At 35.1% G+C, this 20,679-nt stretch overlaps 1 protein-coding gene across 5 annotated transcripts in view; it reads right to left on the bottom strand.

The window, feature by feature from the left end:
* LOC131855450 (protein madd-4) overlaps positions 1-20,679 on the bottom strand; it is a 165,311-nt gene that overhangs the window by 11,761 nt on the left and 132,871 nt on the right. For all 5 annotated transcript variants that reach the window (XM_059206725.1, XM_059206724.1, XM_059206726.1 and 2 more), the window contains exons 15-20: positions 20,119-20,200; positions 14,935-15,102; positions 14,198-14,380; positions 8,267-8,419; positions 4,715-4,893; positions 1,343-1,449 (exon numbers count right to left, since the gene is read on the bottom strand). In XM_059206725.1, the coding sequence (XP_059062708.1) occupies positions 1,343-1,449; positions 4,715-4,893; positions 8,267-8,419; positions 14,198-14,380; positions 14,935-15,102; positions 20,119-20,200 (872 nt within the window). The remainder of the gene's footprint in view (positions 1-1,342; positions 1,450-4,714; positions 4,894-8,266; positions 8,420-14,197; positions 14,381-14,934; positions 15,103-20,118; positions 20,201-20,679) is intronic.

The raw sequence follows: 20,679 nt of genomic DNA, 5'->3' as shown, positions 1-20,679 counted from the left end.
GTGCCTACGGTTTCACTTACGTGAAGTTTCAATATAGAAATTTCCATAAAAAAATTAGCCCATATATAATTCTGATGTATAAGCTATATTACTATAAAGTTTCATCAAAATTCGTTCAGTAGTTTTTGCGTGAAAGAGTAACAAATATCAATACTTACAAACTTTCACGTTTATAATATTAATAATAATAATATATATAAAATTCTTCTGTCACAGTATTTGTAACAACATTCCGCAGAAACTAGACCAATTCTTATGAAACTTTATCTTCAATGGTATGGCATTCAATGGTACCTCAAAGTTTTATTTTTTACCCTAATTTTTAATCACATTCAAAAGTTATTTACATGTAATATTTTCTCTATTTGAGTATTTAATTGAACTAGTTCTAGTTGGTAGTTTGTATTCACACATTTCCACTTAAAATGTAAAGTAACAACAAAATTATTTAAAAGAGCAACACGCAAGATTCTTGCTCGTGCACAAGAATGATGAGACAGCTCTCCGAAAAGAAAATATGACTATTCAAAAGTGTTTAAATTAAGTTTATTTGAATAAAGGATTTTCTATTCTATTCTATTCTCTCGCCATATACACCTACGTGACCTCCACGCGATTCCCACTGGAAACCTTCGTGATAAATTCCTGGTGAATTTATCACGGTGGGGTAACTGACCTGACCTCATTCTCACTCTATCATCCTCCACTGGTGCCCCGCCAGCGTATACCGTTAGTGCAGGCGGGTACACCATACCATTATCATCCATTAAAAAAAAAGATGTACATTTATTATAAGCTGAGGGTCTATTTTATTTAATTTTGTACATTGCTTTGTTACCGACTATATATATATACTAGCTTTTGCTCGCGGCTTCGCTCGCGTTAATTTATCCCTTTAGGGGTGGAATTTATCAAAATCCTTTCTTAGCCTACGTCATAGTAGCTTTATGCAAGCAAAGTCTCAGCCTGATCGGTTTAAAATTGACGATTTTTCATACAAAGTTTCATCCCCTATTTTATCCCCTTGGGGGTAGAATTAATCAAAATCCTTTCTTAGCGGATGCCTACGTCATAACATCTACCTGCATACCAAATGTCAGCCCGGTCCGTCAATGGTTTAGGCTGTGCGTTGATAGATCACTATGTCAGTCACCTTTGAGTTATATATATTTAGATATATGTATATGCTATTGGATCTATATACCAAACTGGACGGTAGGGAAAAAATAAAATTATAATATAAAAATTTGACGTTCATCAGCGGCTAAAATGTCCTACATGAATAAATATTTTTTTAATTTGATTTGAATTTGAATTTGACTCCACATAATAAAAAAATTACCTCTCTGTCTGTTCTTGTAATTCTTCCTCTGGTCTCCCGGACGCTGTTCGTGGGACTGATCGTCTGATGTACCACCAATTATGGCTCGGTACCGTCCATCCGCTCGGCTGTTTGCAAACAGTAAAAAACATTATGTAATAACAGTTCGTCGGTTAAATAGAAAAATGACAGTATTCAAAATGTAATTTTTTATACAAGTCAGGCATTTAAAGTTTTTTTTTTTATTTTATTTTTTTCTAAAATTTTTACCTGCTACCTGCCAAAAAAAGTCCCGTCAAAATCGGTCCAGCCATTTCAGAGATTAGCCGGAACAATGTTACTTTGATGCATGTACCGTATTTATATTCCTATGCATGTCCACACTCCAATTTTATTTATATGTACATATAGTAAAGTTATGCATTAAATGACTAAATTCAATAAATTCCTTTACACTATAAAAACAATGTCCCAATAGCCATTTGGTTAAATTTACTTTAAGCTCTCTCGTTCAACAATATCATATTGTCAGGCAAATCATTGTAAAGAGAGATAGACATGTTCAATATATTTCTCCTGTAAATATCTTTATAGCATTGAGGTTGATATAATTTATTCATGAATCTTTTTTTATTATTTTGTTTTTAAAAAAGTACACCAACCCTCAAGGGCATAGCTCAGTTGTTTCTTTCAGTTATTTTTTATTTTATTTAAAAAAAGAACATCGTCTTGAGGACTAAGCTGAAAATCAGTGTTTTGCTCCTTGAGTGATGCACACTGAGATTTGAGCCATTTTGTATGAATATAGCACACACATGCAGTTTTACCGATATTGTATTGTGCTGGTTTAAATAATCTGTATTGCATACTATCTGTAATTAAGCCTATATGTACGATAACGATGTAAGATATAAATAAAAAGTAATTATAATAATAAATTCGAGAATAAATAATAATTATTATTAGATGGATAATAGATTTATTGCCAACATAACATAACAAATAATACAATTTACAATAAGACACAAAATAAGAAATAATAACAGAAGTTGGCAATAGGAGCTGCCTCAACTGTTGCAGATATATGATATATGATAAGCACAACCATAATGAGGTGCACCTATACAGCGCTGGTTTTCAGGCAGCCCACATTATTATTATTAATCTTGATACACAGTTACATTTTTAATTTTACTGTAGTTCTAAAGCCTATTATAAAATAGATGAATTTATAGATGATAGCAATATATAGCAAGAATAAGTTTATTTGCGGACAACGTTATAATTTTAATTTTCACACTGCTTTCTTGATATATGATAGCGTAGCGGCTTTTGTATTGATTGCCGCATGCATCCGTATGTAAAGTGCGAATACTGTAACTACTATATAGTAATTTTTGTAGCTGTGACGTGGTCGTGTGGAATGAGTAGTCATGCTCACTAAAATGTCCAGACGTGTGGCGGCGTGGTGGGCCGGGTCATTGGGCTCCCTAAAATATGGTCGAGCGCAGTGATGGCTGGCTCATCCGTCATACTCGTGAAACGAGTGCTGCTTGTAGGGACTGGTCTGCTCTTATCACTACGACTGATTTAATCTTATTGCATATTTATATTTGACCCAAAAATTAGTGCTTGTTGGTAGTTTGTATTCACACGTTTCGACTTGTAAATGTAAACTTACAAGGATTATTTAAAAGAGCAACACACAAGTTTCTTGCTCGTTCTTCTTGTGATGAGACAGCTTTCCGAACGAGTGGTAGATAAAAAACAAATTGTTATGACTATTCAAAAGTGCTTAAATTAAGTTTATTTGAATAAATGATTTTCTATTCTATTCTATTCTATTCTACATTATGCTCGCAGGCCGGTATTGTAGAAACTGGAGTGACTTACTCATCATCATCATCATCTGCTTCTTCCTTATCCCATTTATAGGTCGGCGTAATATGATTTTCGCTTCCATTCATCCCTGTTCGCAGTCATCGCGTTATTTACTTCCTTTCTTACCATATCATCTTTCACACAGTCCCTCCATCTCTTTTTCGGCCTTCCTCTGCCCTTATAACCATCCACATTCATATGTAACACGTTTCTTAAAATATTATCCTCGTTCCTACGCATTACATGTCCATACCATGATAGATTACACTTCAACCTCTCCGACACCGGCGCGACTTTCATACTTCCTCTAATGTATTCATTCTTTATCTTATCCATTCTTGTCACACCACACATCCACTCAACATTCTCATTTCAGTTGCATGCAGTCGTCTTTCATCCATCACCTGGAGTGACTTACTGTAGTGTACATTTTTCAATATTCTCCCGTTGTATTAAGTATAGAATTGAAAAGTGGAACTTGTCTGTGAAATTAGGAATAAATTTGTGTAAAAGGATGTATGACGAAAAATTCTGATCCATCTACCTTATCTATAAAAATAAACCATTGCTTCAAATACTTAACATACTAGAGTTCCCTTGTATCTAATTTTATTTATTTATTTATTCTTTAATGCATAATATAATTTACACAAAAATGCGAGCACAATGCCGTATAGCATTATCCACAAGAACCTTTAGAGCTTTATTAATAAAGTTACTAATAATATTTATACTCAATTCAATTTATTTATTTACCAGACCATGTGTACATAATTGTTTAAAAACAATAATTATTCCAAACTTGCCAAATGTGCATATAATAAATACATAACACTGGACAATTAACATAGTGCCATCTAGTCCCACAGTAAGCAGAACTTGTGTTATGGGTACTAGACAACTGATATAAATATTTAGATATTTTTTTGTAAATACATACCTAATATATATAGAAAACACCCAGACCGAAACAAACAATGATACTCATGAATGCAAATGTTTGTGCCGTGCGAGGAATCGAACCCGCAAATCGAAATAGTTACTAAAAAAGAGTTAACATTTATCATCTTATTCATATGTGTAGTTTGTTTATATATTTATATAAATGTATATGCATACATACATATACATTTATATAAATTTATATTACAAACAAACTACATATCATGAAGTTTGTATGTAGTATATTATCTTATATATAAAATTCTCGTGTCACTGTTTTCGTTCCCATACTCCTCCGAAACGGCTTGACCGATTCTCATGAAATTTTGTGAGCGTATTGAGTATGTCTGAGAATCGGCTAACATCTATTTTCCATCCCTCTAAATGTTAGGGGTAGTCCACCCCTAATTTTTTTTTATTTTAAGGCAAAACACCCGCCTATTGTACAAAATCAATAGTTTTAAATAAATAAACTCGCGACCATCGGAAGTAAAGCAGTGTGCCAAACCGCTAGACCACCGAGGCCGTCCTGATGATCATTGCAATAATGATGTTGATACATTTACTGACCTGTCAGCTAGAGGGGAAGATGGCTCATCCAAAGCTTTGTGCCTCTCAATTTCTTCGCTCGATATAAACTCGCCAGGTCTCGCTTTCACTAGGAGCGTGAGATTAGCACTGGATCTACCCGCCACGCACGTGTAGACTCCATGATCCCGGAACGAGAGGGTTGTAATACGGAGAGCCCCCTGTGTGAAAGAGATAAACAAACAGTAGTATGTTAGCTTCAATGCATAAAGAACACTCAGTTGACTAATTTGTTACTTACATTTCAAATTTAAAACCATAGAGTCACGTGATGTTGGTGGCGTCACGATTATGCCGCCACCAATAGGAATAGAGATAAAGAGGCCGGGAACAAGGAGGGAGCGGGCTGCTCTCACTCTGTTCGAGGCGACCGAGACGACCACACGTGAATGTTCAGCGACGCAATTTATGTGGAGTGTAATTTGAAAAAGGAATAAAATAAAAGTACTGCTGCATCGACGTATCATTTCTGAAATTTCCCAATAAGTAATAGGGGAGAATATGAATGTTAGAAATTGGACTATTTTTTTTTTATTGGGTTTTTTGGGTTATTGTCAGATGTTTTTTTTTTTATGGATGATAATCGAATGTTGCACTCGCTTGCGCTAACGGTTTACGCTGGCGGGGCACCAGTGGAGGATGATAAGATGAGAATGAAGTCAAGTCAGTTAGCCCATCTTGGCAAATTCACAAGGAATTTATCACGATGGTTTCCAGGGGAACCGCGTGGAGGTCAACCTGACATGGTATATTGCTAGCAATATGACTATTAGTCCACATTACTAACAATCCCCTTTCCCCCCTATTGTCAGATGTTTGTAGCACCTGTAGCACTGCGACCTACATAAATCTATTGTGCTCGCCCTTTTCAGAGTTCGCTACCTAGACCCGTCAGGGACAAGAATTGAAGGATATTCTTAGGAGTGGATTCTAATGTGTACTAATAACGCTTTTGCTGGCAATGAAGAATTCGTCGTCTCCATCATGGTAAATTGCCATTTGCCAAAAAGGTTGAACTGTCCTGATTTATGCTCATCTTATCATCCTTCACTGGTGCTCCGCCAGCGTAAGTAATGTGCAGCATTAAGCCCATGACTGGAAATGTACCAAGCCATGTATGAGTATGAGCTCAACACTGTGCTCCCTGGAAACCAATGTGATAAATTACCATTTGCCAAGATGGGCTAACTGACCTGACCTCATGTTCATCTTATCATCCTCCACTGGTGCTCCGCTAGCGTAAACCGTTAGCGTAGGCGGGTGCACCATTCCATTATCATCAATAAAGAAAAAAACCGTATATGGTCTAGCGCAGTGATGGCTGGCTCATCCGTCATAGTCGTGAACGAGTGCTGCTTGTAGGGACTGGTCTGCTCTTATAACTACGACTGATTTAATCTTATTGTGTTTTTATATTTGAACCTAAAAAAATTAGTGCTGGTTGGTAGTTTGTATTCATACGTTTCGACTTGTAAAATGTGAACTTACAAGGATTGTTTAAAAGAGCAACACACAAGTTTCTTGCTTATTCTTCTTGTGATGAGACAGATTTCCGAATAAGCGGTAGATTTAAAAAAATGTTGACTATTCAAAAGTGCTTAAATTAAGTTTATTTGAATAAATGATTTTCTATTCTATTCTATTCTATTCGTATTAATATTATAAGTTACTAAGACGTAGGTATCTTTATGTTTAAGCTAGAATCACCAAGCAGCTGGCTTTGTAAACTGTATTTCGGTTGAAAAGTGAGTTAAGTTATTGAAATTATAGGATAACAGGCATAACGGCATCTGACATCTCGGTGGTCTAGTGGTTAACCACTCCGCCTTATTTCCGATGGTCGCGGGTTCGATACCCCGCACGGTACAAACATTTCTATTCATGAGTACGATTGTTTATGTATGTATTACTTATTTTTAAACTTTCACATTTGGTATACATTATTAATACAGTTAAACGTGAGAGATATGTAAATATATTTATTTTCCATAAAATTATTCATATTAAAACACATTTAACTATATTAATAAGATGTATGTATTTACAAAAAAAATGTATTTACATATTTATATCAGTTGTCTAGTACCCATAACACAAAAGTTTGTACTGTGAGAGGAATTGAACCCGCGATCATCGGAAGTACAGCTATTTGCTAATCCGCTAGACCACCGAGGACGTTAATCATATAAAAAATTAACGAGTATATTATAATATATAAAAAATCAACTATTGTATCACAAACTAAGCTAAAACAAGCTTCCAGACTGCATATAAGTTACAACTTTAAAGTAACGTAAGCATAAGAAGATTAATAAGACGTATGCCAAGAAAATGCAGCTGAAGTGGTGTTACTGGAACGCGAGTCAGCCCCCCCCCCCCACACACACTTAAGTCCTCACTAAGTAGTGAAAGTACTGAAATTCTAATATTACAGAGACTGCTTTGAAGCTTTCAAAGCTTTTGAGAGGTTGCAGACGAAGTATTCGTAAGTATAGTTTATTGGGCTATATCTTAAATGATAACATTACAATATACTTAATAATATATAATTTATTTTGTTTATTTAGTTAGTACAAATAAAAATATTTTTTATTCAAATAAACTCAATACAAGCACTTTTGAATGGTCATAGTTCTACCACTCATTCGGAACACAGATTCATCACAAGAAGAATGAGCAAGAAACTTGTGTGTTGCTCTTTTAAATAAATATTGTTTTAATTAGATTTATATTAACAACGATTAGGCATGCGACAATCAACATAGAAATCGCTACGCACTTAATCTCTGTTCAATCAGGTAACATTGTCAGCGCTATGAATTTTAAGTTAGATATTTTCAAGAGCAAGAAGCTCTTGAAAATATCTAACTTAAAATTCACTTGTGTGTTGCTCTTTTGAATATATGTTACTTAATAATTACGTAACTACAAGTAAGAGGCATGCGATAATCATTATAAAGACCGCTAGGCACTGTAATAATAATAATATTTTTTATATTTAGTACAATCAGTTAATATTGTCAGCGCAATGAATTTTCAGTTTTATTACAAAAACATTATCGTTTGCATATTCTTCAATTTTATTATAAACTCTTTACGAAGAAAGTGTGATAATTCAGTGATAAAATTCCTGGTGACTGAACTGACCTGACTTTATGCTCATCCTATCATCCTCCAGTGGAGCCCCGCCAGCCTAAAATTAGCTCAGAACTTAGCTCAGGAGGGTGAACCATACCATAAAAAATATGTAATGCTGAAAATTTATTTAAAAGAGCAACATGCAAGTTTCTTGCTCGTTCTTCTAGTCATGAGTATGCTTTCCGAATGAGTGGTAGAATCAAAATAAACATGACTATTCAAAAGTGTTTATATTAAGTTTATTTGAATAAATAATTTTATATTTCTACTTATCTTTTTAGAAATCTTGTATTTCTTCGATTTGATGATGATCTGATGATCCCTTGTCCACTGTATCTTGGTTGACGTGCTTACATTAACATTATTTACATAAATATTATTCGTATTTCTACTTACCTTTTTAGAAATCTTGTATTTCTTCGATTTGGTGATGATCTGATGATCCTTTGCCCATTGGATCTTCGTTCTGTTGTAACCTTTCACGGGACACTTGATTTTCACTTGAGTTCCGTAGAATATTGTTGCTGAACCACCCACCTTGACTGTCACCTGTATTATAAGACAATACATTAGACCAACATAAAGTAATATATATATATATATATATACACAATAACGTAATAATTTAAAAACATGTAATAATAATAATAATAATTTTTGTCTTCCACTTAAAAATTATCCATCCTCATCATTCATAATGTATACTATCATTGTTTGGTGATTTTCACCCGCAATGATCAGTCTATTACCCCATCAAAGGGAGATATAATATATATATAATCTCAGGACAATTCACACAGCGCCATCTATACCCGAGTTAAGCTAGCTAAAGCTTGTGTTACGGGTACTAGATAACTGATACAAGTACATAGATAAATTTTTTTTTCGTAAATATATACATATTATACATAGAAAACACCCAGACGGATACAAACAATCATACTCATGAATACAAATGTTTGTGCCGTGCGAGGAATCGAACCCGCGACCATCGGCCGTAAAGCGGTGTGCTAGACCACTAGACCACCGAGGTCGTCATATAATATATAGTTCATATACATTCTTGACAATACACTTATAATAATACCATGACATTAAAGAAGAGAAGAAAGAATTCGAAGTATCGAATTTCTTCTGATTATCCCATCTAGTATAAAAGCCGTGAAGGTACGTTATATTAAACAAATATTAGAACATTATTACGGAGTGCCTGAGGACTCTACTAATGAAATATTTTTTTCATACCGAAACGAAATAAAAGAATTCTGGCGGTCATTTATTTGAGGTTAAAAATATAGACGCGGATGCTGAAGATATCAGGGAATCTCGGAATCTCTCGTCTCTCTCGTTACAGTCTGTTTAATTAATTAGAAATCTTACGATTCCACAGAATAATCTATACATATAAATAAAATTGGAGTGTCTGTTTGTTATATTGAAATAACAGTTTTTTACTACATGCACATGAATATAAATACGGTGCATACACCAAAAGAACATTTTTTACAATTTTTGTCTATATGTCTGTTTGTTCCGTCTAATCTCTGAAATGGCTGGACCAATTTTGACGGGACTTTTTTTGGCAGGAAGCTAATGTTATAAGGAGTAAGTTAGGCTAATTTTATTTTAGAGAAAACATTTTATTTTAGAAAAATAAAGTTAAATTCCACGCGGACGAAGTCGCGGTTACAGTTAGTTCCGAAATAAGATTACGTTCTATAAAGTGTAGGATTTATCGTGGAAATGGAGAATAATCAGAACATTACACAGTTTAACTCTATGTTCAAGTAATAAAAATTGTTCGTCAGAATGTACGCGGCACAATTATTAAATGAAATAAGAAATTCGTCGTTATATTTGCGAAGTTTTTAAAATATTTTCTTGTTATATTTCGTGTAATTAGCTAGGAACATGTATATTATGTACATAACTGTAATAAACTTAAGAGTTCGTCTGTATGTTCGGTTGGACGCGTTAAACTCTGGAACTACTTTTTTTTTCGGACACTCTAATGCTGTTGGCCGCAGCTGGCCTTTGCTGCTTCAGTTGGGTTCGTTTGATTCTTAAATAGATTTTTTTCAGTATTGGATTGCTCATTTATCGGGGCTTAATCTAAATATATATAACTCTAAGGTCAAACCACTGGATTGGGCTGAAATTTGGCATGCAGGTAGATGTTATGACGTTGGCATCCGCTAAGAAAGGATTTTGATTAATTCTATTCCCATATAAAAGTTTGTATGAAACTTTGTCAATTTTAATCCGATCGGGCTGAGACTTCGCATGCATAAAGCTACTATGACGTTGGCATCCCCTAGGCCCTAATTTTTTACGAACGCTGAACAGAAGTAAAACCGCGAAAACTATACCTAATTAATAATAATACTTCTTAACGCGAGTGAAGCCGCGGGCAAAAGATAGATATATAAATAATATATTTAGAAAACAGTGCACCATTCCATTATCATCCATAAAAAAATACTTATTGCTTTTTTTTTAAATGCATACATAATGTCGCTGGAAATGCAACATGCCATCTAGTTTCTAGCTAAGCAGAGTTTGTGTTAAGGATACTAGATAACACTGCCTTAGTTTCGATGGTCACGAGTTCGATTCCAAGCATGGTGCAAACGTTTGTATTCCTGAGTATAATTGTTTGTATCAGTCTTGGTATTTTCTATGTATATTATGTATGTACATATTTATGAAAAAAAAACTATGTATTTTTATCAGTTATCTAGTACCCATAACACAAGCTCTAGCTAGCTTAACTTCGGTCTAGATGGCGCTGTGAGAATTGTCCTGAGATTATTATTATTTTATTTTTTTTATTTATAATTCTTTATTGCACCAATATTAAAAGTAGATACATAAAAAGAAAATAATATATAACAATACATTAAAGAAAGAAGAAGGTACAGAAGGCGGTCTTATCGCTAACGCAATCTCTTCCAGACAACCTTATGAAAGAGAGTATAAATAAAAATAAAGTAGGCGGCACGTGAGTGGAAATAAGGTAACAAAATATAATATATATATATAAACTTACTTAAATAAATTAAAATTAATAAATACATACATACACATAAAAATTATACATACATATAAATATTACACAAATAACACACTATACTAAATGTAAGAAGCAATAGAAGTGGAAAAGAAGTGAACATAAGAGTATTTACGGGGAGAGAAAGTGAGATTTAACTAAGTTCTTAAAGATGGCTGAGGATTGAGCATTACGTATGGAGGGCGGTAGCGAGTTCCAAAGGCGCACAGCCTGTACAGAGAAGGATTTGGAATAGTAACTAGAGGTATGGGTGGGAGTTTTTAACAGGAGGTTATCTGCACTTCGCAGACCACTATTCTGCACCTCACTGAGAAATGTGAAAGATTCTTTAAGGTATAATGGAGTAATAGGGTTAAAAAGGATAGAATAGAGTAAAGAGAGAGTATGCCAATCTCGGCGAGAACGAACTGGGAGCCACTTGAGCTGAGTACGGAATTGTGAAATGCGGTCGTATTTACGTAAACCAAATATGAATCTAATGCAGACGTTTTGAAGACGCTCAAGTTTGTTCAACTGGGCTTCGGTGAGGTTTAGATAGCAAGTATCTGCATAATCCAGAATAGGAAGTAATAGGGTGTTTGCAAGCGTAACCTTGGTGTCGAAAGGCAAGAAATTACGTAACCGTTTTAATGAACCAGCGACACTAAAAACCTTTTTACTAAGTTCCATAATTTGAGTCGACCATGATAGTGTCTGATCAAAGTAAATTCCTAGGTTTTTCACACTGTCACTGTAGGCTATGAGTTCACCATTGAAGACAATGCGCGGAAGAAGGTTCCTATTTATTCTGGCGATATAAAAGGGGCTGCCAATTATAATAGCTTGCGTTTTTAAAGGATTCACGATTAATCCGTACGATTTGCACCAGTTTGAAATGGTTGCTAAATCATCGTTGATTTTAGTGATGGCAGAGGTGATGTTATGTAATGGAGCTTGTGTATATAGTTGGAGATCATCTGCGTAAAGGTGGTATGAGGAATGAAGTTCGAGAGTAATGGAGTTAATAAATAGCGAGAAAAGTAATGGAGATAAGACGCCACCCTGAGGGACGCCGGCTGAGGTATTGCACCACTGGGACAAATGATTGTCTATTCGAATGCGTTGCCGGCGCCCATACAGGTATGTTTGAAACCATTTAGTTACGATTGGAGATATGTTGAGAGAACGCATCAGTCCCAGCAGAATATCGAAGTCAACTGTGTTGAAAGCATTACTTAGATCTAGTAATGTAAGGACAGTAAGCTGGGAGTTCTCCATGCCGTAACGAATATCGTCTGTAATTTTTACAAGGGCAGTAGTCGTACTATGACCAGGACGGAAACCGGATTGAAGAGAGTTTACGAGACCATTTTTAGAAAGGAAGGTACTTAATTGAATTTGGACAAGACGCTCCATAGCTTTAGAGAGGAAAGGGAGAATGGATATTGGACGATAATCTGAAAAGGAGCTCGGGTTAGACTTTTTGGGAAGTGGAATAATATGAGCATCTTTCCAGACGGAAGGAAACACACCTAAGGATAAGGAAACATTGAAAATTTTGGTGATAATAGGAAGGACAATATCTAGAATGGGAAGGATCATAGCACGACTAATATTATCCGTACCAACGGCATCGGAAGAGATTGAAAGTAAGCTCTTCTCAACATCACAATTCGTAACTAAACTGAAAGAAAATGAGGAATAATCTGGGGTTGGTATGGTAGAAAGATAGTTTAGAGTGTTCTTTTTAGTATTGCTATCAATTGCAACTGAAGTAGAGAAATGCCTATTAAGGTTATTGGTATCTAAATCAAAGGAATTAGTGTAATTATTTTTACCAACCACAAGAGACTTCAAGAATTTCCAGACTTTGGAGGAATTACAATTTTCTATACATTTGTGAATGTGGCGACGTTGTGCCTCTCTACACACCTTATTGCAGTGATTCCTAGCTCTAATATACTCATCACGGAATACATCGGGATTTGATTTAAATTTTGCCTTTGCTCTATTTTTTTTGGCTTGCAAAGTTTTTATTTCATCTGTCAGCCATGGCGCAGGTAAGCGTTTGACTCGAACTGGTCGTATAGGAGCATGATGGTCATACAATTCAGTAATAATTGAGTTGAATAATGTAACTTGCTCATTGACTGAAGTCGCTTCATCGATAGACGCCCAATGAAACCAAAGCATCTCTACGCAAGGATTCATGGTCGATGGCACCAAAATTACGTTGCAAAAGAACTTTGTGCTTGCGCTTAGGAGGACGGATTTTATAGGAGAGGAAGATAAGGTCGTGATAAGAGAAGGCATCTGCAGAGCATTGGCCGTGTTTCTCAACAAAATCAGGACGTGATACCAAAATTAGGTCAAGGAGAGAAGGACTGGAGTGGGGAAAGAAATGAGTAGCTTGTAGTGGCAAAATGTACATGTCGCAAGCATTAGCTACAGTTCTAAGTGAATTGCTGCGATGGTCGTTATTCAGCATACAGGTATTGAAGTCACCCATAATAATAGTATGTTCGTAAGAAGGGATCAAATCTTCAAGCAGGTTTTCTAATGAAGAGAAATAGTTGATAGAGGAAGAGGGACTATAAAAAACCCCAATAAGGATTTTCGTATGGGAGAGAGTAACTTCAGCAAATAAGTGCTCGGCTTCGAGGGAAGGATTCGAACTATGGGAAGAGAATACTACTTTGTAAGGGATTTGGGAACGAAGGTAAATTGCAACACCACCACCACCCTTACCTATACGGTCATTACGCAATAGCACAAAACCTGGTAGAGAATAGCTCATGGAAGGCAAACAGGGTTTCAGCCAAGACTCGGAAACAAGAATAACATGAATGTTACTAACGTCAAATGTTGCCAACATATCCGAGAAATGAGCCGGAATACTTTGAGCATTGATATGAACTATGTTAAAATTTTTAAGTACATCAGAGAACTCAGCATGTAATGTTTCATGTAAGGGAATTGGAATACTATGAAAACTATTATTTGAAGAAGACGTAGAAGAGATAGAATAGAAACTATCATCTAGCATATTAGGAAAAACCGTGTGTTATATTATATTAAAATATAAAATAATAATATATACAAATATATACGCGCTTATATTATGAAAAAATATATATATATATATATATATGCAAGCCTATATCCACCCGCGCCAGTTTAAATTAGAGTTAATACAATAATAATCACAATATATTCCTTACAAATTAATATACAAAGAGAATATAGTCCATAAAAAAAAATAGCGTCAAAACACTGACCTTTTTCTTCTTCGGATCGTGTTGTATGTATGAAGAATTAGCCAAAGAGATTTCTGGTGATGATGTATCTAGCGTGCAGGGTTTGGAGTTGCAGGACTTGGTGGATACAGGCCGTGGTGAGCCGCACGAGGCTGGTGGTCGCTCCACCACGTGGGACTGGGCCATTATCTGTTTACACTCCACCTGGTAACAAGGGTAAAGATTCATCCTCGCGTATGTCCCTGGGCAACACCTGGAAATCAGTTAGCTCGAGCTAACAACACACTGAGGCACAGCCTTTTTCTGTTAACTCACTGATGCAGTTGTGTATTTCCTTTTTGTCTTCATATTACTGTCCCTTGCGTATGTCCCATTTAACATAAATAAATGTTATATCTATCTATCTAAATATGCTTTAAAAAGTTGATACAGTGAGTGCATTTTGGACTATCAAATGTTTTAATTGGACTTGGGAATTGCAGGCAGACAGGTTGTCGGCCATTTAAGAGGTGGGTCGGAGAAGGAATTTGGGAGTATAGCATGGGTGTCTGAAAACTAGACTCACCGTGCGAAACGCGAAAAAACTTAGATTCTGAACATGTGTGGTATTTCGAGGGAGCCTTTCGTTGCGTAGTTTTAGAGATTTAAGCATATATAGGGACAGACGGAGACAGCGACCTTGTTTTATACTATGCAATGAGAGAACTTACTGAACTATTTATTGTGTTTTAATATTCCAACAGATTTCGTATACTGACCTTCCTCTGTTTCTCTCCACCGCCGCAAGTCTTGGAGCACTTGGACCATTCCCCGGTCTGCCATCTGACGGGGCAGTCCAGCACGTTGCAGTACTGCCTGTCGGGAGGAGGTGGTTGGGGACACATGCTGTTTGGGACCACCACTGTATTTGTGCCACCTCTAGTCACCTGATTGGAGAAAAATTCATTTAATCACACTCGTATTTACAAAAACTAGTGGCCGCTAAATGGTCGAATTCGATCACAATTTATATAAATTACTAACTGACCCCGCAAATGTCGTTTTGCTATAAAAATTAAAATCGCTTTTAAAAAATAGGGGTTGGTGATTATTAGGCTCATTGATTTTAGAATTTAAGGGGGCGGTATAGTTCCAACTATAATCAGTGTATAGTATTTTCATTCATTCATTCATAATTTAAGAGCTACGCTCTTGTCGGTGGAGCTCTTGCCACTTTCCGCGATCTTCCATCATGCTCTTTAATTCTTGATACGACACGACTCCCATTTTGTCCTCAGTATTTTACAGATTTAATTTCCGGTATGTTTTTTGCTACTATTGTTCTATTGTTTACTCCTCTGTATATTGTTTTATATTATATATGTTATTTAAATGTAGAGATGTAGAGTGTCTTAAATGTAATGGATTAAAGGACCGTATTAGGCACATTGATTTTAGAAGAAAAAGTATAATCCATCACATTTAAAATAAGTAATCACGTTGCTAAGTAACAGTTTATTTGTAACGTGCAACTGATCGGAACGAGAATAAATTATATTTACTGCTGTATATGTATCCACAGAGTATCTCCATCAGTGATAAAAGGGTAATTAATATTGTAATATTAATTCATATGTATGTTCGTTTATAACGTATTTATAATATGGGTTTAGTAGCCTGAATTAAATAAAGAAAAATATACAGAAAACTTAAATTAATATGTATTTGTACATATCGTAAGATTAAAACCACTTAAGCGATAAGACCGCCTTTTGTTCCTAGATAAATCCTTAATTTCCTTAAAAAAATACAAAAAAAAACAATATTCATAGATATTGTATTTTTTTTTATTATTTTAAGGAATTATAAATAATAAAAAAAACCGAGCAGATATGGTAATTTTAGATTTTTTATAATTCCCACACATCTTTAATACTAAAATATACTGTTTGTTCACATAGGCAATCATTTTAGTGTAATTTTCTCTACCACATCTCAATTTCAACCCCGGAGGAAAAATGTGGGCGATATAAATTTAACGTACGTATCTATAAATATATGCTCTGTACTAAATATATATTAGATATTTTTTTTTGTAAATCTATACATAGTAAACATCCATACTGATACAATAATAATGATAATCTCAGGACAATTCACACAGCGCCATCTAGACCCAAGTTAAGCGAGCTAAAACTTGTGTTATGGGTACTAGATAACTGATACATATAATTTTTTTATAAATACATTCATATTGTACATAGAAAACACCCAGATCGATACAAACGATCATACTCATGAATACAAAATGTTTGTGCCGTGCGAGGAATCGAACCCGCGACCATCGTTCGTAAAGCGGTGTCCTAGACCGCTAGACCACCGAGGTCGTCAATACAAACAATGATCAAGAATAAAAATGCGCGCACCGTGTGAGGAATCGAACTCGTGACCTTCGGTAGTAAAGCAGTATCCTAAACCGCTAGACCACTGAGGCCGTTTATGTAAAGATATTATTTGTTTTTTTCCGTGTTCATCTTGCAAGTCGAAGACTATGTATCCCCTCCAATCGATTCCCCGTCCAATTCAAACGGGGATCAATATTACGACGGTCTGAGTCGAGGTTCGAATCCCTAGCGGTGCCCTCAGACTAAAGTCGTATCCATCAGGCGGGAGTTGGCCTTCAGCCGCTCCATAAGTCCTTCCGCGGGTTTGAGTGCCATCTGCACTCGCCCCCTATCGACCGATGAAACTGTAAAGGCCAGCTGCAGCCAACAGCATTAGAGTAGTCCGAAAAAAGAAGATAGTGAGCAGATGTGGTCAAGTTTACGTTTCGGGTATAGTGTGATTCTCAGTAGAATCATTGTCCTTTCAGATGGTTCTCATTATTCATCGAGTTATGGTATTTTTTTAATTTTTTTTATTGGGTTTTTTGGCCTATTGTCAGGTGCATGGACCTATAGCACTGCGACCTACATAGATCTATTCTGCTCGTCCTTTTCAAAGTTCGCTACCTAGACCCGTCAGGGACAAGAATTGAAGGATATTCTTAGGAGCGATGGTTTTTATCTCCTCGGGAAAGAGTGTAAACTTTCCAAGGGAGATATTTCGTTTGTGCATGAGTGGGCTACAACCACATAGGATGTGTCGTGGCGTTCCTCTTCAGTTTAGCAAAATCTGCAGTACTTTGTTGTGCATAGGCCTAGGTGTGCCATACGTTTGTTCAACTTGCAGTGTCCTGTGAGTTCCAGTAACCTACACCTTTTAAGGCAACATTGTTGTCGGGGACTATCAGTTGGTTGGCCAGCATATTGGAATGATTTACTGGCCGTGCCTTGTATATAGAGCAATAATTTCTATCTTCAGCTTCTGTGTTTGTATTGAGTTACTCATGAAGCTCAGATGCTCAGAGTTACAGAGAAGGACCTGCAGATTTTGGCAAGCAGAAGAGAAAACGCCACTACACATCCTATGTGGTTGTAGCCCACTCATGTCTAAACGAAATCTTCTTTGGAAAGTACATACTGTATCCTGAGGAGATAAAAACCATCGCTCCTAAGAATATCCTTTAATTCTTGTCCCTGACGGGTCTAGGTAGCGAACTTGATAAAGGACGAGCACAATAGATCTCAACGGCCTCGGTGGTTTAGTGTTAGCACACCGTTTTACTTCCGATGATCGCAGGTTCGATTCCTCGCATGGTGCAAACATTTTGTATTCATGAGTATGATTGTTTGTATCGGTCTGGGTGTTTGCTATGTATATTATGTATATATTTACAAAAAAATATCTATGTATTTATCAGTTGTCTAGTACCCATAACACATGCTCTGCTTAACTTGGGACTAGATGGCGCTGTGTTAATTGTCCAAGGTTAGTTATTCTGAGTCTTAGCACCTGATAACAGTGATGAATAATGAGAAAGAAATAGAGGAGAAACTTGTTGTTATAAATATTCAACCTGTCTGCAGTTAAGTTTAAAATCTATACATATAAATAAAATTAGGGTGTCTGTTTGTAATACTAAAATAACTATTTTTTACTACATGCATATGAATATAAATACGGTACATACACCAAAATAAAATTAAAAAAAAATTTTGTCTGTCAGTTTGTTCCGGCTAATCTCTGAAATGGCTGGACCGATTTTGATAGGACTTTTTTGTCATGTAGCTGATGTAATAAGGAGTAATTTAGGCTACTTTTATTTTAGAAGAATAAAGTTAAATTCCACGCGGACGAAGCCGCAGGACAGTTTAGTTTATAATATTTCTCTATGTTTCTGAACGTCGGCGTCGACTGTATGTATGACTGTATGAATTATGCGAAGTGTATTCCCGTGGAATAAAGTTACTCATAAATTGGGTGCTCATTTGAATAAAATAAATTTTATATTTCAAGAGTAATTGAAGAAAAATAATGAGGTTGTATCAAGTCTTTGTGGAAACATTGAGAAGATAGCCTAAATGAGATTAGTCTTTGATGAGAATTGATCTTTCCAGGGAATTTGTATTTTTAAACATTTATTTGTTTCAGAACTTTCGAGAAATTTTGGAGATGATATCAATGTTTTTTTTTGTTTACTAAATATATGAATTTAATTAAAAAATATCCTACGCGTTAATCTAGTATAAGATCTATTTGTAATCTAAATTTCATTCGAAAATGTTTAGCGTTTAGTAATTTTTGCGTAGTAGAGTTAAAAATATACGAATATCAAAATATTCTTCCTCAAAAGATTTTTTTATTCTCATTACGGCATGACAGACCCATCGTATTAAGAGTTTTGTCCCTAAATATAATCAAATCAAAATCAAAACAATATATCTTTATTTATAGACTAGCATTTGCCCGCGGCTTCGATCGCGTTAATTTATCCCCTTAGGGGTGGAATTTATCAAAATCCTTTCTTAGAGGATGCCTACGTCATAATAGCTGTATGCATGCAAAGTCTCAGCCCGATCAGTTTAAAATTGACAAAGTTTCATACAAACTTTCATCCCCTATTTTCTGCCCTTGGGGGAAGAATTAATCAAAATCCTTTCTTAGCGAATGCCTACGTTATAACATCTACCTGCATGCCAAATTTCAGCCCGATCCGTCTAGTGGTTTGGACTGTGCGTTGATAGATCACTATGTCAGTCACCTTTGAGTTATATATATTTAGATTTATGATAATTCGAATCTGTTAATGTTAGTTCTGCAAGTAGTTCGAGATAAGAACTGTCAACTCATACTTTTTAAACGCCACTTTGCATCGTTATATTATTAAACAAATATCAAAACATAGGTTTAGAAAACCTACAGTGATCATCAGTATATTTTATTTAATAAAAACTTTGCAATATTCAAAATATTAATACTAGATTTAAAGACAAACTTGCTGTCCCCAAGTATCGTTTAGAAAAAGTCAATAGGTCTTTTATGGGAAAAGGTATAAAAATTTACAATAAGATAACAAAGGATATATTGGAATTACCCTTAAATAAATTCAAAATATCTGTTAAGTCATATTTACTGAGCAAAACCTATTAGTTACTAAACGATTACTTGCATGACGAGCGTGCATGGCAATAGTTGTTCATGCACGGGATTTTCATTTAATGTTAGATATAGACACCTATATAAAATACATGGCAAATAAACTGGCTTGCAAAAAAAAAATATTCAATTGAGTGTCTTGCCAGTTCTTCTCAATTGTATCTATATACTAAACTGGACGGTAGGGAAAAAAATATAATTATAATGTAAAAAATTTCACGTTCATAAGCGGCTAATATATCCTACATGAATAAATGTATTTTGAATTTGAATTTGAATTACAAGTAATATGTTAAGAGTTTTTTTACTCACATAGATTAAGTTACGTTGTAAAGTTGTTATAACAAAATGAACTATGTCGTCTGACAATAAATTATTATTATATTATTAAACGATTTGTATCAAAATCAAGTAAATAAACTTACCTCGTGTATACATGAAACTTCTCTAGTTTGGATACCGATACCGCAGGATTTGGTGCACTGAGAAAACTCCGTGTAATTCCATCTGGAAATGAAATAATCATTAGTGTTGTATATAGCAGAAACTTTGGGAAAAATATAATAAAAATAATGAAAAAATGAGGAATATAAAACAATCAAACATCAAGTTGTATACAGAAACTTGGGGAAAAAATACAATAAAAATTAACTATAAAAAACTATCTGAGTCCGCAGTTTCAACCACGTTAATAAAAAAATATGTGTTTTTCTGATGTATAAGCTATATTACTGTAAAGTTTCATCAAAATCCGTTCAGTAGTTTTGCGTGAAAGAAGAAACATCCATCCTTACTCACAATCTTTCGCGTTTATAACATTACTAGCTGTACCCGCGACTTCGTTCGCACAGCGCACGCAACGGAAGCCCTCAAATATCAATAATTTTCCCTGTTTTTGCAACTTTTTCCACTGATACTTCGCTTCTATTGGTCGTAGCGTAATGTTATATAGCTTTCGCGACAAATGGATTATTCAACACAAAAAG

Source organism: Achroia grisella, unplaced genomic scaffold, assembly GCF_030625045.1.
Source record: "Achroia grisella isolate CSIRO2021 unplaced genomic scaffold, CSIRO_AGI_Agris_v1 utg1419, whole genome shotgun sequence".
Taxonomy (NCBI): Eukaryota; Metazoa; Arthropoda; class Insecta; order Lepidoptera; family Pyralidae; genus Achroia; species Achroia grisella.
This window is presented reverse-complemented; position numbering and strand designations above follow the sequence as displayed.